This window comes from Hemibagrus wyckioides, linkage group LG17 (genome assembly GCF_019097595.1).
Source record: "Hemibagrus wyckioides isolate EC202008001 linkage group LG17, SWU_Hwy_1.0, whole genome shotgun sequence".
Taxonomy (NCBI): Eukaryota; Metazoa; Chordata; class Actinopteri; order Siluriformes; family Bagridae; genus Hemibagrus; species Hemibagrus wyckioides.
The window spans coordinates 13,936,479-13,960,285 of NC_080726.1; the positions used below are offsets into that span (position 1 = coordinate 13,936,479).

At 38.8% G+C, this 23,807-nt stretch overlaps 1 protein-coding gene and 1 long non-coding RNA gene across 5 annotated transcripts in view; one reads left to right on the top strand and one right to left on the bottom strand.

Moving 5' to 3' along the window:
• Nucleotides 1-16,580, top strand: part of bcas3 (BCAS3 microtubule associated cell migration factor) — a 195,618-nt gene extending 179,038 nt beyond the window's left edge. The window contains exons 24-25 of one of the 3 annotated variants that reach the window (XM_058413601.1): nucleotides 2,886-3,053; nucleotides 14,172-16,580. In XM_058413601.1, the coding sequence (XP_058269584.1) occupies nucleotides 2,886-3,053; nucleotides 14,172-14,323 (320 nt within the window). In that variant the 3' untranslated portion in view covers nucleotides 14,324-16,580. Of the gene's footprint in view, nucleotides 1-2,885; nucleotides 3,054-14,171 lie in introns of those variants that run through there. The other 2 variants (XM_058413602.1, XM_058413604.1) reach the window with 2 other exon arrangements.
• Nucleotides 16,581-16,890: 310 nt separating this feature from the next.
• On the bottom strand, nucleotides 16,891-23,628 carry LOC131367924 (uncharacterized). Of its 2 annotated transcripts, XR_009206985.1 has the most exons (4): nucleotides 22,976-23,628; nucleotides 21,013-21,201; nucleotides 19,377-19,538; nucleotides 16,891-17,412 (listed from the first exon to the last, which is right to left on the bottom strand). It is a non-coding gene; the product is annotated as an uncharacterized LOC131367924 (long non-coding RNA). The 2 variants fall into 2 exon arrangements; XR_009206984.1 differs by lacking the exon at nucleotides 21,013-21,201 and having other exon boundaries at nucleotides 22,976-23,570.
• Between the last annotated feature and the right edge of the window lie 179 nt (nucleotides 23,629-23,807).

Genomic DNA, 23,807 nt, shown 5'->3' on the forward strand with positions numbered 1-23,807 from the left:
TGGCGAGTTAGCTAGCGGGGACACTTTAAAGAGGACATTCACTCCAGCAGATCCACTGCAAGTTGATAAGTACCGGCTATGTACTCTGATCTCGAGCACATTTAATCCACTGATTCTTATGTTGGATGTAATAACTACACAATTTGACCCCTTTTTTTGCTGATTTCCATTGTGTGAAAGCTGGGTGTTCTCATTTCTGACATTAGCATGCATAGCGTGGTACCGCTTTTCTACACTGGAGCGCTGTTTACTTTTTATTTTTGTTTGTTTTTTTCCCTGACAGTTTCTGATTTATGCACTGGATTTTCCATCTAGCCAATGAGTTGTTTTTTGGATGTAGGTGACAGTCATTAACAAACCTGCTTTTAACAAGTGCTTTTCCAGTCATAAATTCTCATTTACCTGAACTCATTTATGACCCTATAATAAAACTTAATTGAATTAATCCCACCTCATGTGATTCAGCTGCTCATTTAGGTGTTTGGGTTGTTGTGTCATGCTCTGGTAGCCCAGAAACCAGGTAATGTGCATCCTGTTGCCTCTGATGTGCGTGTAGAAATCTGGCCTTTCTGACACGAGGCATGGTTGTAAAGGTGAATGCACGCTACATTAAATCCTCAAATCACAGCAGTGTGAGATAAACAGCCTTGCATTCTCCAGCAGCTGGGGTAGGACAAATCCACATGGATTCTAGCATAATGAAAAACACTGCAGTTTTTTTCTGCCTCGTATTTCTTTGCCATTCGTGTGAACATCATCTCCACATTGCTCAGTAGTACAGATGAGATTTCCAAGAGATGTAAAATCAAACACTGAGAATTCACCAGGCGCATCTGGGCTGAGGGATAGGCCATGTGCTGCTGCCCTGGACACTGACTTCTCAGTGTACTGCTCATCCTCTGGCAGGCGTTTATTATTTAATTGGGCAAGGTCTCAAGCTGAGGGGTGTGAAGAATGAGGAATGCAGGCTGCGGCAGGTTGTCAGCCACTCTGATGAAGAGATCTGCCCCGGTGGACGGCATGAACTCCTGACCTGCTCTTCCCTTCTGCCGATGTCATTCTGCTGCTCCACTGCCTCACTATAGCACTAAGAGTGAGAGAGACGCGGCTCTATCGTTTTCTGTCTTAGTCACTCTGATTCTTTCACATTTTTGCAATTGTGTATGACTTGCATGCAACTACTTTGTTGCAACCTTTTTACCTAAATGACTGAAATTCATCATTTAAGGCTAGATCAATAGGAGTGAAGGGAATTACATGTATTAGTGCGTGCCTCTGTCTCTCTCTAGCTTAGCTTTGATTCATGCATGCACAACTGCTGGCCTGTTTTTTATAAACACACACACACTCAGATTAAATCCCAACTAAGCCTCCCAAATGTTCAGATATACACATATGTACTTTGCACTCCATGTGGATACTCCATTCCTCGCTGTGTTTTCCTCCAAAATTACAAGTTCTACCCTGTGGAAAAGAAAATTAAATCCTAACTTCGGATGTGTGATGTAACATTCTTATGACACACAGATCTATTTGTGTGGTCGTGGTCCTGCACTGTGGCTTTGAAGCTGGTTCTGTTGGAGTGTACACTCTTTTGAGGAGTCAGACATGGGACAATCAGCTTTTTATGAAGTGGTTATCTGCTGTGTGTGTCTGGCCGGCGTGGTGTTTTACAGCAGATAGCAGTAGGGCCCCGCGACCATATCAGCAATGGGCTGCTGGTCGGCCGCGCTTCTCTCTCGCCTGTCATTATGGCCTGTCAGAGGCCTGGAGTGTGGCTGAGGCTGTACAGGGGAACACAGGCCACTGCAGATAGCCACTGGCCCAAAGATCAAAAGGCCTCCTTTTGAGCGTCTCTGATAACCCAGCTGTACTTCACAAAGCGTATAAGTGTGTGTGCAGAGACACCCCAGAAACGCCACTGTCTCACACTTCCTAAATACACCATTATATAGGAGACTAGTGAGTGCTGGATTCTTTTTTCTTCACTTATCCTTTGCATTTCTTTAGCTCAACTGTGACCACCTCATCCAAAGAACTAGAGGGAAAATCTAAATAAAATTTTGTTTTCTGGTGCAACACTATGCATTAACTTTTTGAACATGTTGCATGGATAAGATTTTTTAAAGGTCTATGGGAAAATAGCAAATTATTCCCAAATAATAATTAAGTATATGATAAAAATGAATTTAGTATATGAAATGCACAGCTTATTGATCAGTAAGTATTCTTTTTCTATGGGCAAATGTTTGCAAGACAAAATTCTTGCCTTCTGCTACCATGAGCACAGCATCAACGTTTGGTCTTTTTCACAAATAAACCAGTGTAAATCCACTCAGAATGCTATTTTTAAGATTTAATGCTACTATTAACTCTAAGTTTTATCTGATTAGTAAGGCTAAACAGATTCTTGCAGTGGACTGTCATGTTCCCTTTTCTCAACACCCCCCTTTTAACTGTACAACAACATAAAGCTTGCATTGTATACTGCAATACTTGTGAAGACATGTGGCCCAATAGGATATGATGTAGTTGTGAGAAGATTTAATTCTATTATTGGAAATTTATTTAAAAGCATATTGGAGATGAAGCTAAGTACAACACATGGACACACTGAGGTCTTTCATATAGGCATAATCTTGGATCAATATCAATTTTTTTTTCCCAAGCATGTGTGTGGGGTTAAATTTCCTCTCTGCTGTTTATTATAAAATGTCTTTTTTTTTGTGAACTGTGACACCTGTCACAGAGTTTGGATACAGACAACACTACAGACTAGTTTACAGATATATTTACAGCACATGGCTGACGCTCATATGTTATATGTGTCTGATTTCTCTCTCTCTCTCTGTCTCTCTCTCTCTCTCTCTCTCTCTCTCTCTCAGGCACATTTGACCACAGTGTGACCCTGCTGGAGGTGTGTGGCAGCTGGCCTGAGAGTTTTGGTTTGCGTCACATGTCCTCTGTGGATGCCACAGACGAGGGCTTGAGGGAGAGGCTTGCTGAAGCCATGTCTGAGTCACCCAGCAGAGATATTGTGGGCTCTGGAACAGGTGAATTACAAAGTCATGACTGTTGATCTCTTTGCATGCATACTGACAGCTTCATAACCCCAACATAATTTGTACATCTTTGATTATTGCCTTTTAAAGATTAATATTTATGTATTTTAGGTCCATATTAAAGGTAAATTTATCAGAATTTTGTAGCTTTTAACAAGAAATATGAATCCTGCTTATCTAACTCATTGTGTGAAAACTGAAGGCTGTGTTCCAGTGCTCAAATCGTTGCACTTTGTTAAAAACTTCTCATCAGTTACCCATCCCAACAAAGCAAAATTGTTGTTTTTTATTTTGTTTTGTGACCTGAGAAAGTGCACAGTGTAGTATGTATCGTTTACTGTTTTTTCAAGTTTAGAAAAATGTGGAAATTCCTTTAAAAGCAAGGTTCTGGCATATTAAAGTGATTTCTTATAAAGATCAACTTGGAAATTGCACATTTTATAATAATGAATTAGGTTGTTTGCAGAGAAAAAGGAAGCAAAAAGAAGGAGGAATTGCCATTCTGGGCAATCCAAATGTTTAACTCATTTAAGAAGCTGCAGTTCTTTGGTCCTCCCCCTCACCAAACAAGAGTCCCTTTGATTTCTGAAGGAAGATGGAGGTTGAATCCTGCACGCCGCTGCTTGGAGCAGCAAGGTCACAAGGCCCTAATGCACTTAGCATCGACTGGCCCTCTCTCGTAGCGCGTCTATTAGGCACTAATTTGATTTGTACCTATTCATTTGCAGTCCCTGCAGCAGCACCGAGTTGGCCCTCCTCGTAATTGGTTCTGTCTCTATTTTTGCATCATTAGATTAAGGCCGACTCCCGGACACTTGTAGTCTGCGCTTGTCCATCCATTTATACAGCCTAATGTAACACAAAATTCATTACTGATCACATTACACTCAACTTTTGGCCCTCTAGCAAGGCAGATGAACACATAGTTAACCCTTTGCTTCAGTAGAAAGCCCAGAGCATTGCTTAGAAAATGGATTGTGGAAGGAAGCGCTAAACAAGCCACTCAGGCACTGGGGACATACTGCTGGAGCCTCTGATGAGATACGACTATCATTTTTATCAGCCTGTGTCTGTGTCTTAGCCAGACGCCACGGCTGTAGTTGAAAACCATCCAGAAAAGAAATCTAATCATATACTCCTGAACTACCACAGAGGATTAAGATGAGTAAATACTGATATTCCTCCACTTATCATTATTGTTATCTCCAGTAGGAATGAGTTGTTGCTTAGTAGGTTTCAGGATTAGCAGATGACTTTGTAGCATTTAAATGTGTGTGTGTGTGTAGTGTTACATCATACCTTAGGTGGTGTATATCATACCCAAAAGCTCTCTTTATAGTAGTAACACACTCCGTTTGAGGCAGCAGGTTCAGTGACAGTCACTTTGAAAAACAGAGGCAGATGGTTCCGCACTTAAGATCTCACGCACATGCACATGTCTTTTCTTCTAGAGAAGATTCCACTGCCTTGCTGTCATGGGACAAGACTTATTTCTTTTTCTCTTTATGTTCCTCTCTAACTAATTCTCCATCATTGCTTCCATCTTGCCCTTACCTCCTATCAGTCTTTCCCTGCTGTCATGTCTTGCTGATGCATTTCTATTTCTGTTCTTCAGAGAAAATGAACATGATGGGTTGATGAGACGGAAGTCTGTTCTTCCCCGCCCTCAGCAGGTGATGGGGCTGTTTTTCACAGACTCTTGAAACCCAGTCATCCTGAAATTAGATTTCACCCAGTGACATGTTGCAAATTCGATTTTGGTGATTGGTACTAACCAACATAAATTCCCTTTTAGCAGGGGAAGAGTCCAGGACTGCAGCATTTTCGGTGACATGAAGCACTGCTTTCCCCCAGTTCATACCACTAGTATGTCAGTTTGTACTAAGGTTAAACCCAGGGATTATAGTTATTTTTCATTATGACCAGTGAGCAGAAAAGTACACTTCTTTCTTAAACCTGCTACCTTACAGTACACAGAAACATCAAATGAAATACTTCTTCTTACTGTCAGTCTTATTATCTAAGTTAAGTTGTCTTTGTCACATACTGTGTATACATTACTGCACAGTGAAGTTCTTTCTTTGGATATCCCATCCTTGGGGGTTGGGGTCAAAGCACAGGGTCAGCCATGATGCAGCACCCCTGGAGCAGGGTGGGTTAAGGGCCTTGCTCGAGGGCCCAACAGTGGCAGTTTGGCGGTGCTGGGGCTTGATCCCTTTTCTTCTGGTCAACGACCGTAAACACTTGAGCTACCATCACCCCAAAATCAAACAGACTGATACCCTGAAATATTAACATTTTCTGTTCGTATTTATGTTCATACTTTTGTGAAGTGAATTGCAGATTTTGGGTTGTCAGTAGATGGCAATATAAAGGGGTGAGGAAGCTATGTCTCGTTCCCTGAACTAACTGTGGGTTCTCATTTAACACTTACGAGAGCTGATGTCTTTTTGTGCACTTGACGGAGAACCTACACTGGCCTAGCAGGCCACGCCACAATGGCTGCTTTGTGAAGAGGATGTTTGCGACAGATCTCAAGTACCAAGTCTTTCTCCCAGAACATCCTTTAACATTCCTTCGGGGGAGTTCCACACTGCCCGCACACACACACACACACTCAAGCAGACACGCATGGACACACGTAGGTGAACACAAATGGCCAAATGTATACATACAAACACTGAAAGTCCGTCACACATGCATACACACACTTACTCAGGCACTCACACAGTCATGCTTGGAGGTTAATGGGAAAACATGTGCTTCACCCACACAAGTATACACTTCTTATAACAACATGGGTGCATGCGCACACACACACACCATTATGCTGCAGTCTGCTTTACTTGCAGCAGTTTTTGTACTAAAATAGGGAACAATACACTCTTATACCACATCACAGCTGAAGGCTTGATACAAGATTGGTCATGAAGGGTTGATTCATTTTCTCTAACAGCAAGTCTGACAGCAGTTCCGGCTGCAAGGTTTACATTAATACCCATATTCTAATATATATCTAAAGTATTATCATTTCTGCCATAGCAACTTGCATACTGAGTTGTATGTCAGTCCATATAAGTGGATTAAAAACAGTGAAAATCACTAGAGTGAAAATCAGTTGTTTAGGAAGGAGTCTCCAGTAGCAACATTTTGTAACAATCAGAGATAAAGCTGTATATAGCTCTATTAATTACTATTATTGTTTCTTATTTACAAGAGAAAAACACTATATGGTATGCTGTTATTGGAAATCAAAACAGTAACTCTGCTTCCCATCAGTCCACATCACACTGCTGCTGGTGTTGATTATTTTCTAGAACAGAATGCCCCACCATGTTTTATTACTCACATAGCACAAAGTTCTACCAGTTAGTGAACAAACAGAATTTTGGCAATGAAGCACGTCTTACTAGCAGTGTCGAGACTGTCTGTTTATTTTCTAGCCACTTTACAGTGATCGAGATGACCATGACTCAGTGCTCTGGTTTGCTATTGAAGCATGGCTGTGATTTGAGCTGCATTTAAGCAGGCTTTGGATGTTTTCCACAGTGAAATGAAAGAACTGCCAATTTTACCACTTTCTTATTTTTTTTTTTAGTCCTCTGCTTGAAGACAAGGATGTACATTATGTTCAAGATAGACCCAATTGCCAATAAGTGCTGCTTTAAATGTGCACTTTAATGACACTCAATGACATTTTTTGGACAATGCAGACGAAGACACAGATATAGAAGCAGAAGAAATCCTGGTTAGCTGTGTACTAATATGCAGCTGGTGTGTTCACAAGATTAATTCATTCTTCCGAGAAAACCCATGAGTAATCTGTGGTGGAATAAAGATTAGATCTTAAAGAGAATCTCAGTGTGACGTATTCGCATGGCTGCCTGATATTAAAAGATAAAAGAAAAAGTTTATCACAAATATGAAGTGAATGTCCTGTTTAACCTGACGGCAGCTCGTAATCATCTACTCCTAATAACTAAGTGGGCTCATCAAACATATAGCCTGAGCAATTTCTGAGCCTGGCTTTGTAAAACCCTCCATTTTGTTTGCCATTTTTGGTTGATGAAGGTAATATTGCTATTTGGATTGGACTGAGTCACACTTATTCATCTGTGCAATGGAGGGCCATTATCTGACTGAGTGCTCGTTTTAACAGCAAAAGATAGCAATCTCTAGAGCAATAACGCATAGCCGAAAGTGCACTGGCCTAGCCGCCTGCCACGCAAGATATTAGCACACGGCTAATCAATCATACAATGCCTGCTTTCACAGCGCGTATGATAAATTACACAAACAAACCTGCTGCTAATCCGGCTTCTTTCAGCCTGCTGCTGAAGCTAGTGCTAAACTGGAGTTCTGAGTTGAGATAGAGTATTAAAGTTCAAGTGTAGTGTAGAGCACTTATGTGTAGACTTGCACAGCCTATATTTGCATAGTAAAAACAGGCACTTACCTTCCTAAGCAGATACATTCAAATGTCTTATTTGTCTTGAAGGACAAATGGAACTTTTGCGTCACTCAGGAGGCACAGTGTGACATGCTAGCGGCTTTGTGGTCCGAACAAAAAACACAGAGCCAGCCACTTCCACTGGAGCCTGAAGACATAAAACAGTTTCTGTACGCTTATCCTGCACAGGGTTGCAAGGAGCCTGCAGACTATCCTGGGACTTGGGGCAACCCATCACAGGGCACAACTGCACACACACACACCCATTCACACATTATGGACAATTTAGAAAAGCCAGTCAGCCTACAACACGTCTTTAGATTGAGGGAGGAAACTGAAGTACGCTGAGGAAACCCCTGAAGCACAGGGAGAACATGCAAACTCCACACACACACATATACACACAGTGTAGACCGAAACTTATGTGGGTTTTTCTTTCTCTGATATCCAGTACCTATTTTTTGAATGTTTGAAACCTTGTAACATTCATAGCAAGGTTTCTAAAGCTGCTTATTTCTCCCAGATCACTTATACACAGACATTATAAAGCATTATAATAAAGACTGTGAGCTTAAAAATAATAATTAAAAGCATCTCAACTTCACTTAATATTCTGTCCTAAGACTTACATTGTGAAGATAACAAGGATGGCACATGTTTTAATGTCACACACTGTCCATGTGAGCTATTCAAATAGTATATTCTGGAATATTATTTGATCATTTGTCACAGCGACTAAAAGTTAAGGGGAGTGGAGAGTGGAAAGAGAAAGCACCATCATTATTTCTTCCCCTCAGCACTCACCCATTCATTCCAGGGTCACACTCTTTGGCCAGCCAAGAGTTTGAGTGTAATGTGCGGTGACAGTGTGAGATGGTGAAGAATTATTTCAGCATCCAGTCATGCCACAGTTTCCTCGACATCCTCTCCTACTATCTGTACATTCCTCTCTCCCTGTCATGAAACTAGATCTTATTGTATCATTTATCTCAGCTTTGCCACTCTGTCACTGTCCCAGGCTTACTGACCACACCACAGCCTCAGAAGTGAGGAAGAAACAGCAAGGAGGGCAACGATGAATTTGATGGGCTTTTTGGAGATTGCACTTAACAGCTTGCTCAAGGGAGTGGCACTCAGAAAATGGGACTTGAGAGAGAGAAAAAGAGAGCAAGTGATAGTAAGGCAGAAGGGAAAGAGAAAGTGAGCACTTATTAAAGTTATCTGTGTGTCTATATTTTCTCAACCAGGAGTTCCCAAATGTATTGAACAGGGAACTACATGAATATAAAAAATATCCAAAAAAAAAGGTATAGATTTTTATGATTTACAGGCTACATTAGTATAATTGATGCTGTGGATTTGCTGTTTTGCTGTAAATTGTGGCTGAATAGTGTAACATTTTCAACCTAGCGCAGACGGTCAATTGCTAGAGAAATGGGCAAAAGCTCTTTCACTTAAAAACTCTCCTATCAGTATAATATACATTCAGAAATATAACTGAATCATTAGTATTCAGTAATATAACTGAAACTACCATAAGGCGATTACAGTTGAGTAGGGAGTTTTGAAAAAGATTGTGGTAGTGGAAGAGGACCTGTTAATGACATGGAGGGCATGAGCACGCTAGTGTTTAGAGAACTTGAAATGCAGTATAAGGTTTCCATAAAGTAGTGGTGTAACGTAACACCATTATCTGTATGTGTATGTTTGTAGTGCTCCACATATCTGTATATCTGTATGTTTGAAGTGCTCTATACCGTAGCTGTAGCTCTGTTTGGCTGTATTGAGCATGCCCTTTTTTCCCCATTACGTCTCCCCTGGGGTATAAAACCGAAGTCGAAATTCCAGCATTGTCCACATGGTCTGTGAGTTCTGGCTTTTGACAGTTCTATGTCACTCAACTTGTCTCAACTAGAAATGCACACATGACTTTAGCTTAGTAGGTTCCCATATAGATACAACTATTGCACCTCTGACCAGGCAGCTACTAAGGATGAATTGAGTGAATGCTGTGCGTTCATGTTGATAAACATGGTCTTTGGATTATCCCATACATGACTGCTCACTAGCAGATGCATGAACCTTGCTTTCATTCTGTTTATTCCAAATAATATATTCAGGTACACATTTTGTTAAATGAAAGTGTTTGTTGCACTATGGGGAGCCTAAGAGAGGGTGTTAGAGAAGCAGACTGGTACTTGGAGTCCAGTATTAGCTGCTGTGAGCATGTTCTACTAGACCACACAGTCGTACTGTTGTAACATTTAAGTTCATTAAGAGCAATAGAACATTTATTTATTTATTTATTTATTTATTCCTAATGGATGAATTAATTATAGATTATTTGTAAAACATGTGTAATCAGTAAGTGATGTATGTGTGAAATATATGACAACTTTTAGTGACATTTGAGATTAAATTCTGAGCAGCAGACTTTCAGGTGAAAGTACAACTGCTACCACAGTTCCTGATATAAAGCACAGTTGGATATAATGGCCTTAACCTCTGGAAAACACAATTTTTAGTGTTGTGACCACAGATATTTCTATTTTTTTTCTCCCTTTTTTATCACTTACATTTCTTTTCTCTCTTGATTTTCTCACAACATAGATGTGCTTTAAGATATAAACCATTTACCACAAATAAAATATTGATTGTGGATCTGCTTACACAAAGGTCACAGTCGCACAAATCGTGTTTGAGTATGAGGCATCATTCTTCATGCTGAATGTGCTTCAGTCATACAGCTTTAACTACGCCATTTATTAAAGTGAAACTCTCTTGTGTGTATGCCGAGGAGTGTTGGTGAGCCTGCAGGCTAATGTGAACTGGGTTAATGTGGGAACTATGGCTGTTCTTAGTGACAGTCCAGCTGAATGCAGGTTTATGCTGTTCCTCAGGGCTACAGGAATCTCTGTATCTGTGCATAAGTGAAGCTTTGGTCATTACCACTATCTACTAGACACTATAGAGTCCAGCCCTGGAGCTAGCATGCTGACTGCACTCATTAATCAAAGGCGTATTTAGGATTATAGACAACAATCACATCAGCTAATTGAATCAAAACACAACTTAGGCCAGAGGCTGGAGTGATTTGTAATTGTAAATGGCATGAACCTTGCATCCTGCCAGCCTGCATTTTAGTCTCAGGTTTAAAGCGACTCTGGCCTCAGTTACACTGCCAGCTGTAATAAGTCTTTATTTCAGTAGAATTTACAGATTTTAATTTGACACATTTCAGTGCTCGTTGTATACAATAGTGTTGCTGGTCATTTAATTAAAGCATCAGTCACAGTCTCCATGTATGCATCTGCATTTTAAAAGGCTGTAAATCTCAATTAACTTTTGATTTTATTTAACTTGGTTTATAGCTTCTACAACTCTACAACAGCTTCACCTACAGCTTCTAGGTTCAAGGAGATGAAGAACCTTAAAGACTCACATTTCATAAATCAGTTCAAGCATTTATTATGCATAAAAGTATTACATATAGTCTTAAATCTTGATTAAATGTATTAACTGTATGTGCTCCATGCACCCTTTAAAAATCCTTCTCATTTCCAATAACTATTCAATGTTTTTGTCTGAAAGACAAAGTGAAAAAATTAGTCTATGTGTAATTATGGCTGTTCTCACGTCTGTGTTAATGCTTTGCCATTGCCGTGGTTCAGGTTAGTAATTACATGAGTGTACTTTATGAGTGCACTTGTGCATGCGTTGTAGGGAGGGCTGGTACTTATCACATTGTTGTGTTTCAGAGAAGAGCAAGACAAGACTACTGTCCATCATATCCATATATGTGTGTGCTGTATTCTGTACCAGGACGCACTGCTAATATTTTTATTTTATGCCACTGGTACTGTCTCTTCTTGTGCTGACCTCCTGACCTCTCCATCCTCCAGAACAGAAGCTGGCCTCTGCATGCAGGTAGATGTTTCTCACTCAGAAAATTCACATGCAGGAATGTCAGAAGCCCTGCAGCTTCTGCGTTATCTCCACTCAGTCAGCATGGCTCTACGTCTAATGAGAATATGAGAAATGTGCCTTTGGTAGCCTTCTGAGCTGCAGGCTGGAGTGCGTTAGGGCACGGCAGGTTACACTAGGTTTTCATTAGGTGTAATTGAAAGCGGGCTTCGGTGGGTGCAGTGAGGGTCCTGCCACCTTTACCTGTCCAGCTCTGAAAGCATTCTTTAATGAGGTTGAAATATGGAGGCTCGGCCCTTATTAATAAGCTTCTCCACTTTTCCCTATTCACCCCGTGTTATGGCACATGGTGCCTGAGTGTCGGAGCCTGATTGTTTTCATAACTTGTTGGCGTAACCCTTTGGCTGGAAAGTGGTGTCACTCATGTAGACACACACACCTTTCATTATTAATTAAAAAAAAAAAAACCCACTTGTGACAGTTGTATGAAAGTGAAGGAGTAGGTAACGAGAGTGAGGGAAAGCTGAAACATTAAACACCAGTAGCAACATCCACAAGGTGTATGTCTGTTTGTGCCCATGTCTTAAAGGCCATGACGGCGTCAGCCTGAGGAACAGCGTGACGTGAGAGCACTAACCAGTGCCAGCTGCGGCCACACTGAGATTAAAGTGCAAAACAAAACAATCAGATGGGATAAGTATAGTATTGGTGTGGGTTACAGACTTCATCCCCCCTCTCAATCCTTCTCTCTGTCATGCTCTCTTGCTCTCAATCTCACTCTCTCTCTCTCTTTGATAGTAAGGGCAGTAATTAGGCAGACTCTCTCACTGCCATTTGCTCAGACCCAGCAGCCTGATTAAGGGCTTTTTGTTTACTTTGATCCCCGTTTCGTTTCTTCCTAATGCACAACTCAATCTGTCTTGGCCACCACAAGCCCCCAGCTGCAGGAGTGTGTTCTGAATCAGGAGAAAGCACGCTGAGGAGACAAGGGATACATGCTGGTTCTGGTTTCCCAATCTTCGTTTTGCTGCTGCATGACCTGCAGAGTGCCAGGTCACCCCAGGACCAACTGTTCTGTTCACTGTGAAATAGGTTAACTGTTAACCTGGCACCTTGACCACTAAATTTCCTAAGAACACGACTACTATATGTGTATTTTACAGGAAAGACATATTTATGTATGAGTTTTATCCAACTATCAGCTTTAAAGTGTAGTTTCACTGTTACTCTGACTGTCTGAAGATTCCGGGTTAAACCAGTACCAGGTCCCATGTCTTGGCTGCTGTATCACTGTAAGAGGAATGCAGAGGAGATATAGAAGTAGATTCAGGTATAGAATTGTTCATAAATAGTATGTGTCATTTAAAGAAATAAATCAGACAAGGACATGAATAGGCAAGATGCCAATTGTAACACTAAACAAAAGCTACCAGCTCCATGGTTCACTTTAGAGTTGGTGTTCTCACCGTGATGAACAGTGTTAGGTGACCTGAGGCCAAGAGGTTCAGTTTTGGTCTTACTGAACTGAGTGACTATACTTGTTGCAAATCGATTCATGCACTTCCCGAACATGTGTAGACTGGTATAAATACAGGCAGTGGATCAAAGTATTTTTGATGGTGGAATGTGTTGGAGAGACCTGTTGCATGTAAAGTGACAATATTATGAGTTTGCTTGTGAGGATATCTGTAACAGCTTTATTTATTTTCATTGAAAAATTCCTCGCCCATACATACCTTTCAGTCCAGATTTCGCCGTCTGTGGCGCACATGGTCCGTGCTGTCCAGTCCGGAGACTGGACCATGACCTGCTGCAGGCGGAGTCTGATCACTCTCAGGCTGCAGGATGTCTTGGAGCTGGTGTATATTTAAACCAGAAGTTCAAGTGCATGTGTGTATGGTGCACTAGGAAAAGCAGTAGTGTGGTCACTTCACTGTGGTACTCCCTTCACTTTGAGGCAGCAGTGTGGAATTTACGAGTTTCGGCCATGGGGTTATGTGCATGGTGCTCTCTCAACAAAGCAAACATACACCCTTACTGTCCTCCCAGTCGAGCACATATCATCTGGTGGAATGTAGCCACCCGAAGCCTTGCCATCCTGCTTTCTTCTAAACCTGCCGCTTGGGTCATGAGGCCACATCCAACCTGACATCCTTCTCCTATTTCACTTCAAAGTAGCTTTTAGGCATATTTTGTCATATTCTTTGTCACAAAGGTATTTTAATTTATTAAGATCATTTTTATGGCTCTACTGAAAACATTATCAAGAGGATATGAGGTGATAAAGATTTATCTATCTGTTCTACTAAAGAATACTATGTGTAATTTGCCTATAATAATAGCATAATCATTGCTCTCATTGGTGCAAGTTTAAATTCTTTATAAAAATTAAAAAAAAAAAACCAAACACAGAAAACACATACATGCATAAACATGAAAAATAACAAGTAAATTATGTTAGACTATTTGTAGATTCCTGATAGCTGGTATTATTGCTTTCAGGAAATTATGTAATAAACAAACAATTATTATAGTTTATGAATGATTGATTCTGCTGGGTGAATGTACTGTGTATTATGTTTGAGATAAAACATGGACAATCATTTTTTAAAAATATTTGTTTCTCTGCGTTTTAATTTTTCTATACATTTACCTATGCAAATTTTGTTTACTGTTTCTTTGTGTTTTTCATCTACGGTTTCTCTCTCCTATCTGTGCCTTGTTCTGTCTTTCAGCGGAACTGCAGAGAGAAGGCAGTATCGAGACGCTGAGTAACAGCTCGGGCTCCACAAGTGGCAGCATTCCTCGTAACTTTGAAGGTTACCGCTCTCCTCTGCCGACCAACGAGAGCCAGCCGCTCAGCCTTTACCCCACAGCTTTCCCCTAGAGCAGCTTCTCCTCAACCTTTCCATCCCATCACAGGGAACTGCTCCTCTTCATCCATCCAGATTTTGTTGTGTGCAATGTTGACCTCTCCTTCCATCTAATTAACCGTCGAGCGAAAAGCGGCGAAAATCCTTTCACATCAGAGTGGAAACGGAGACGAGACCTGCATGCAGGCTTTCAGGAAATGTGCCACTTGATTCTTATTGTGTAACAAACGTGTTGTCTTATGTGGTGAGAGAGAGAGAGAGAAAGAGAGAGAGAGAGAGAGAGGGAGGGAGTGATTCATCTCGTGTAAAGGCTGTCACAGCTGCCATTTTGTCCCTCTCTCAAATACATGACGTTAAATAGTTTTTAAAAATTGTGTGCGATATAGACATGTTTATGCCAATATATCATGGGGCATTGGAGTGTATTCATGCCATAACTTCATGTATGAGCTTGTTATTCAACATGTTTATGTCTTGATTTCCTCTCAGTCAAAAGTTTGGACATGTACGACTGAATATGTGTTTTATGACATTTCAAAAAAATGACATTTTAATCAATTTATTTCTATGGAAATTTAAATAGTGAAGTTAAAACCCATGTCTAATTGTTTTTCTGGATCAAGATGGAAATTTAAGGAGTAGGGTTTTTTGTTTTTTTTTTTAATTATTATTATTAAATAATTTCTCCAACACATGTAGATTATGTTTAGAACAAATGCTCAGCCTATTAGGACATTTTGAGAAAGGTCTCCTGGGTGTTGCTTCTTCACGCTTCATGAAGATGCCAGAAGTGTGCAAAGCTTTGGACCGGTGTGAAATAACACAAATACGGATTTTCAAATGTAAGAATGGAATCTTATACTACTTTTCCTGGTCACTGGATAATTCCATGTATGTTATATCATTGTGCATTATTAGTAGCAGAAAATTGTAAACCTGTAGAAAATATGTGTCCAAGCGTTTGACTGCTAGTGTCCATTTAAGAGGAAGATCAGGACTTATGCAAACTTTCTTTGACTTGCTGAAGCCTAATTTTGCATTTGTATTATGTTTGTATGTGTATTAATTATATTATTTACATGAAATGTCATTTTACAATCATACAAAATCATACAAACATTACATTTATATCTCATAAGACAAAAAAAAATACTTTTAATCTATTTTAGTATTTTATATAATTACATGAGGGGAAGAAATATAACAAAATGTTGTTTTCTTTTTTTCTTCTTAGTTTACCTACGTTTTACATACAGTTTCTTTGTGTATTTAATTCTCTGTTCCTTTACGTCCAGGAATGGATTTTCTTTTCTTTCGTTTTTTTGCACCTTTTGAACTAAAGGCAGTGTATGTGAGTGGCTATGTTAGGGTGTGTGTGTTGTGTTGTTTGTCCTGTTAGCCTTTTAAATGTATTGATTACTGCAGAGTTAATTGTTTGCTAGTAAATGAGCCACTAAGTGTTAGTTTCCTTTTCAGATTTTTAGGATACGCTTTGTGAAACATCTCACATCCTCAGCATCTTTTTAGGTGTGTGAGGTCTGTGTGTAATGTCGTGTTTAGAGAGAGTTAATAACTGCGTAGCAAATCTCCTTCTCTCTGAGCAAACGCACGCGTGCACACACATCGTTTTGTGTCTTTATGACTTTTCTAAAAGAGCTATTCTCTTGAACTGGACTAGACAGGACAGGACATGACAGGACATAAAGAAACTCCAGTGATATTGATGAAGGTTTTGCTGTAATAGCTTTCAGCTCAGCTTGCGGCATAATGAAAGCTGTTATGGTTGGACTGGACAGCGTAGTACATGCAGCAACACTGAGGTGCATGTGATGTGAAGGGATTGCTGGCCTCACTCGCTGAATGATTTACAAAGGTCAATATTGGCATGACTATATTGCCATGAATGCATTGCACATGCTTTTTGTGAACTGTAATATGCTTTTGAACGACACTGATTTAATCCTGTTGAATATAAATCCTTGCAATTGAAATGATCTGTCAAATGCACATTGCTTTGTGTCTATTTACTTTAATAGATGAACTGTTCGTTCTGACCATTTATGGTTGTGTGTCAATACCCAGTACTGAGCTGGGACACCGAAGGAAGAGAGAATAAATAAATAATACATAGAGGCTCAGCTAGAAACTATGTAATCATTTACAGTTCAACTCAATTGCTCTACTTATAAATGTATTATAACGTGTTCCAGTGTTTTCTTAATTCCACAAACCTAAACAGGTGAAAAATAGTTTTTTAGGGGTTTTTTTTGGTATGTTTCCTTTTGTGTGTGTGTGTGTGTGTGTGAGTGAGTGAGTGAGAGATTTTTCTGTATTGACTGACCATTTAACAAAAATGAGAAATGAGATATTTTAACATTCTAATCTAGTTGCTGTCCTTCCTCATCTTATTCTCTTTAAAACAATCACGTAAGGAATGAGGCATGTTTTTGAATTCTACACACTACTGATTTAGAGGAATGTGGCTGAATTATAGTATTGTCTAACTGTATATGTATATGTAACAGTCATATAAATGAGATGTGCTAATTAACTTAATAACCATAGAGAAAACCAGCGAAAATGCTGATAATGCACCATAAAAGTAATCTTTATTATAAACAGTCATGAGCTCACAGAACATCTGGTACATACAAGCTAAAGAATTCCTAAAAAGGTGACAACATAAGATAAATTTCTAAATGTTCTCAATCTTATTCTTAAAATCGTACTTTATAACCCCCTGCTTTGGTGAGCTATAAGATTCCAGGACCTTCTTGTAAACCCTCTACACCTGTACATCACTAAGGAGTGGAGAGACTGAGATATATGACACAAGGGAACAAGTTAAATCTCTCCTTTCTGCAGATCTCCTGTAGTGCACTGAACAGATGAGCAGCAGACATGCAGGAACAAACCCCCACACACGTCCCAGCTTCTCTACAGTGAGGGCTGTACACCGTCTGCAAACTGAGCTCACTAATGGCTGAGAAGATCCCTGGAAGTGAGTCCTACACTCCACACACACACACAGAATCATGTCAGGCCAGGTGGTGAGAGGTGGCAGGATTTCTCTCTCCTCCCACTGGTCCACTGTCAGATATCTCTGTTTGGAAGATAAGTTTGGGTGACTACAATAAATCAGAGTGGCAGCTTGAAATGGTGTGGGGCTGATAAGTAATCTTAAACTTGGTTGGCATTCAGCTGACCTTCAGAAGAAATATAAAAATCCACTTTTCATGAATCCAAAGGAACTGACATAGCCACTCAGCATCTTTAATTTAACCAAGTGCAAAAAAAAAAACTGCTTCAGGACTTCACAATACTCAACAAGTATTAACATTTAGTTCACTGCTTAAGACACAGCTAAGCTAATATACAAATTATTATTATTATTATTATTATTATTATTATTATTATTATTATTATTTAATTTAAAAAAAATGTAGGTTTGTGAGCTTAAAAAATAACTTATTAATAAGCTATCTTGATTATGGTCGATAAAACTGGAAAATTAAATAACAATAAAGCTTGAAACTTGAAATTTCATGACGCTCGACTATTTTATAAATAATTGATTTGACTGGAATTTACATATTTTTTGCATTTATGCCTAATTCATATTGTATATGTATAATTTAAATGGTAAGGACTGCGACTTCATTTTGCTTTTACTTTTGTTCACAGGTCGAGGTAATTAATAAATAAATAAACAAATAAATAAATAAATAGCTTTCTTGTAGAATAATAAATGCAGACCGGGCTGATTAGAATGCGCCATTACAAAGTAACTAAAATCATCACGTGTAATAAATGACATATGATTTTAAATATTAGTTAAATGTCATTTTCAGATCAAGCCGTGTAGCTTTTTTGTGAGTTTATATGCTATTTGCTTAGAGTCTTAATAGAAATATAAACAGTATGAATTTTATTGTAACATGCGCATTTATTGTGTGTTTACGCTGCCAGTCTCTTTTAAAATGAACGTGATTGATTAGAAAGTAATCGCTAAATTATTTAGAAATTAATCGCTCGTTTTATTTCTTGAAATCCTTTCTAATCTCCGTCTATGGGTTTAATTTATGCCGCAATTAAAACAAAAAAACGAGGGCTTATAAAACTAATACAGCTTTAAATGAATAGGATCGTATTCAATTAAAACAGGTAACATATAACTGAATTATTAATATAAAAAATGTTTCAATAGTATCTGAATGGAAACTGCTGAACACTTGTTGCATTTCAGGACACTGAGGCTGCGCAGATACTGTGATTGTAAGAACACATCAAAGTTTCTTTGTAACCGGATTAATATATTCCAAAAATTGAAATATATTTTTAAGAAACGTGAAAACGGTTTTTTGAGATTTTTTAGAGACTATTTGTCTATGAGTAGGGGAAAAAGCGCGTTTAATAGTGCTGTTAGTCACTGGGATATTTCTGCTCGCAGGTGTTATAAAGAGATCTGACTCCGTTTCTGTTTTATTATTATTTTTTTAAGACTAAAATGAAAATATGACACGATTCGTTTTGCATATGAATCAGTTATTGTCAGCGGAGGAAGTAAAACTCTTTAGTATGATTTGTGATCTTTATCGATATTTATTGTTTTATGTTGACGGGTTTCTCTAGTTTGCTGTGACTGCTAAGTGTTTTCCATGAAATTGTGGATAAGAAAAAATACACGCGGTTCTGTGAAACCTATCGAAATGGGGAGAGCAGATTTTGTTTTTAAACAAAGACCCTAATTAATTTAAAAAAATGTAGTAATACACAGTATTTTGCACTTTATCACTGCAGCTTTAGCTACATCTAGGTTACAAAGTTCCAAATATAAAGGGAATATTTAATAAAGTTTTATTAAAGATTTATTAAAGTAAATAAATCACTGTTGCATATTGTTGACTATTTATATATACATATATATATATATACATATATACATATATATATATATATATATATATATATATATATTTATATATATATATATATTTTTTTTTTTTTTTTTTTTTTTTTTTTTTTTTTCTTCTTCAAAATTTGCAAATATATATACAGGTCACTTACACTTAAAATGTGCTCATAATGTTCTCAGACAGGTGTAACCAAACAGCCTGGCTGGGATAAGCGATGGAAATGGTCGTCATAGGCTCATAGGCATGGTGGCAGTGCGTGGTGTGTGAGCTGTAACACAGTCCCAAGGGTCATTAGAGCGCCCCCAGCTGTTACCTGTGGGGAAAGGACAGGACTTCAGCAAAAGTCAGTCACATAAACTGATAAGTGAACATATTATACCCTGATTGTCTTCTTATGGAAGTTTATGTGTGTTTTGCAGATATGGCATAATTCTTGACTTATTTGTTAGTTTAATGTGAGGTATACTCAAATCTTGTAGAAGTCCGCAAATGCATCTAAACAGCAATAAATCAGAAACCCTCAGTGGACGCTTTATATCGGCATACTCAATGTTCAGCCTACAGAGCTTCCTGCTAATCAATTCATTAGCCGGTAAGTCATATTACTAAGCCTGTTACCTGTAATATGAGAAAATAAATTGTGTTGTGTATGTGCGCTTGCGCGTGTGTGTGTGTGGGGGGGCGGTTAGGGTATTGATACTGCAACTGCTCTTAAAACAAATTATGTAGCGTTACACACCCTGAGCACAGCGACTTTACTGTGTTCAACTTGTGTTAGCCAGCAGATTCAACTCCTTAACTGAGGATTAAGAAATGTGAAGAATCATACACATGGATGAGTTGAATGAAAAAGAGAGCTGGGCAGAGAGCAGAGGAGAGGAGAGAAGAGGAGGAGTTGGAGCTATTGGCCGGTGGGATCCCTGTGACAAGGGGAAATATGAGGGACTTTGACAGGTCTTAAACGGTCTGGCGCCAAAGCCTCAGTCTAGCGGCTAAATTTAGCAAGAGAGATGATGCAGAGGTTCGGTCAGAGATGGCGAAAAGATTAAAGGAAGTGGCAATCATGTAAAAATGAAAAAGAAAGACAGAAACGAGTCCATTTAAATGACCACTGCATTCTACTGAAAACTGTAGTTTGACAATATACATGTGAAAAAACTGTGTGTGTGTGTGTGTTTGTAACAGTGTACTTCAGTGCTAACAGAAAAATTATTGTAGTATAATGTACTAAATATTTGATTTAAATGTAGCGTAACGTTAATAGTAAAACTTGGCTGCACCAAGCAAAGCTTATATACCTGAAGATTTTAGAATCCAAGTCGTAACTGCAGCGTCTATAATATTCTATGATAATGATTATATGCTAATAAAATATTAACATCATGTGTGTTTTTATAGAACTGAACACAAACGTTGGATTTAAAGACACAAAACCTGACACGAGCAAATAAGGCGTAACATGATTTATTCAGGAACTCCAGCTGCTGAAAGCAGTGTTCTTTGCATCCTTTCCACCTTGTCATTAAACCTCTTATTTAGCCGGTAATTTAGACATGTAATGCTGTCTTTAACGACGGGGATTTCACTGTTAGCACCGGCTCTGCAAAGTTTCCAGCATGAACAACTCTGAAGTCATGTGTGATAATGGCTCAGCGCTTGATTACATTCTCGTCGGGCTGGATGTGTGTCAGTGAGGATCGAGGCCGTAGGAAAAATAAATCGGACGTAATTGCAGTGACTCTGTTGATGTGATTAGTTCCTTAAGTATATACATGGAAAACCATTACCATTCCCATGTGTGCTTAATCTCTTTCCACTTGAAATCGTCCTGTGTCGCAGTTTAAAGCCCACAGATCAAACACAGAATATTGATTAGGGCGAGTCAGCGGCTCCCTTCAGCCTATAAACACTTCAGCAGAGAAGAGCGCTTACAGGCCCTAATGAACAAATCACAGCACCGCCGCCAAATCCAACGACTGTAAGATAAAAAAAAGAGAAAAGAATAGAAAAAGAGAGACTTCTTTATCATGTGGTTAGACTTAAACAACTAAAATCAATACAGTGTGAATTACATGAATTAGCTTTTCTCTCTTCATTTACAATTTATTACCCGGCGGGGGGGAAAAAAACAAAACAAAACAAAAACAGACGTCTGTGCTAAATCTCTGTGTCTAAATCACTGAAATTTGGTCTAATTGTTGTGTTAAAATTCAACATATGAACATTTTAATATTAACTTACAAGGTGCAATCACAGACCTGCCTACAGTTTTACCAGCGTATGTTTCTTTGTTTTAATTCTGATTCTCTCATTATCTCATATATGCCAATTAATTTCAAACATCACACGTACCTGGCTTTTATTATTATTCCATGCAGCTCCAATGGTCATTCTATATTTTTATACTTTTATAAAACTGTAATTCTTTTAATGTAAAGAGTTGTGTTTTTATTGTAATAAAAAGGCTACTAAAATATTGAAATATTTTATTTTGGTCATGACCAATGCACGTTTTGCTACGCATAAATAACTTGTATCATATTATACGGGTATTATTCCATCATTTTTCACATTAGTAAATTGCCATTCGTTTAAGACCCAAAATCCTGCATTTCAGCACCACCTGCAAGTACCACCGAGACTATTAGCAAGACCCCTAACTCCACTTTGATAAACACGATTAAATATTAAAAATGTAATACTAAATGTGTGGATTTTATTTTCCCATTGCTTTTGTATATATATATTTATTTCTGTAGAATCTCAAATATAAATCCGTTGCATATTAACTATATAATCCCTCTCACATAAATAATATTGACCTGTTGACAGTGCATATATATATATATACATATATAAATCTGTAAACAAATGTTCTATCCGAATTAATGATTATAGTCATTACATTAGAGATCATTTGCATATGTAACTGTGTGTGGGGGGGGGCAGAGAGAGAAAGACAGACAGACAGACAGAGAGCACTACTAGTGACAGTAAAGGGTTAATTGGAAGCACAACTGGTTGCCGCACTCTTCCACGGCAGCTCCACCGTAAAAACGTGTGAAAGAGAGAACAGACTTTGTTTGGGGATCTTTGACTTTGTTTGGGGATCTTTGACTTTGGTTGTTTTGGAAAACACTTGCTGTTAACTCATGACTCGTTTACTTTTTTCATGTTTTATCAGTAATTAACAGCACTGGCATTTTAAACAGAAAAGCTTGTAGTGTGCTGCTGAACATTTTAAAATCGATATGCCAGTGAACATTTCTTATTGCGGTCCATCAGCCGACTGGCGCCAAGCGACTGTCCAACATACCGTATCCAATTAAATCCACTGTCCACTATCGCGCTGCTTTGTAACGATGTAGTGCACTTTGCAACGAACATCTCCACTCAAGGGTTTGGATTATTGTTTTTTTCTTTCTTTCCCAAGGCTGAAAATGTATGGTAAATATTTAAAAGCGGTCCTTAATGAACAAATAGTGATGTGCTATATTACGATATATCAATCACCACCATGCAGTTTTTAGAAATCATAGATGAATAACTACAAAACCATAAATTATATGTTTATCTTAAAGTACAGATTAATTCGAGCATCATTTCCATTCAAAGCTGTAGCTAGCTGTGCTGTTAGAATAAGCTGGAGATATGCTGATGTGCTGAAATCTCTCATCAATACAAGTTGCTCGGCATGTCATTCAATGATATGAAGTAGATTAGCAGGTTCAACAAGAAGAAGACACTCACCAAACTTATCTTTACACTGTCTTCATATTCCTTCCGTTCGTCTTGTCTTTGAATTGCTTATAGGCTTGTGTTTTTCCAGTGACCCGTGCTGCATTTAAAGTGCCAGTGTCCGCTTTATAAGTCGCCTCCTCTCTTGCCAGGTTTGTGATGAGACCAAACATATTAATAGGTCGTTTCCTAATATACCTGTACGACCACATCACTAAATACGTGTCAAACTGCCTTTGCAATCTGTAGCATTTTATTGGTCTTGTTTTGGGATCGCGATATACAGCATAGACTATTTTAGCTATAACGCTCAAATAATTGTACATGTTTGTAAACACATGCGCCCGGTGGGAAATGGGTTTTCCTCCGATGGAAGTGCATGTTTAGTCCTTCACTAGAGTCGCGTTATTTTAGTAATTAGCACCCATTTTATTGATTAGATTGAATAGTAAAGAGCGCAACAATTAACCTCAGTCATCGTAATTCCTGGTTTCCAGTGCATCGGAAGTGAATTTGGTGGCTCTGACAAGGCTGGCATAGTCTCGTCGTGATTATAAAGCGAAAAGCTGATCGAGTTGGTGTGTCCGTGCTGCGGCTGAGGAATGAGCGTTGACCCGCCTAGGCTCCGACGTGTGGGAGGGAGTTCCCTGCTTTTCTGTCATTGGTTAATATTTTATTCTGTTGACATGTTTTCTTACTGCTAATGCTTCCGACACCTTCTTGTCCACCCCCTCTCCTTGGGCCTGGCCGGAGCTGTCAAAACCACGCCTATGGAGGCTCACAATTGGTCCGAAAAGCGTAAAATCAGCAATCAAGGGGGCTTGGTTCATTAGTACTGGGAGCG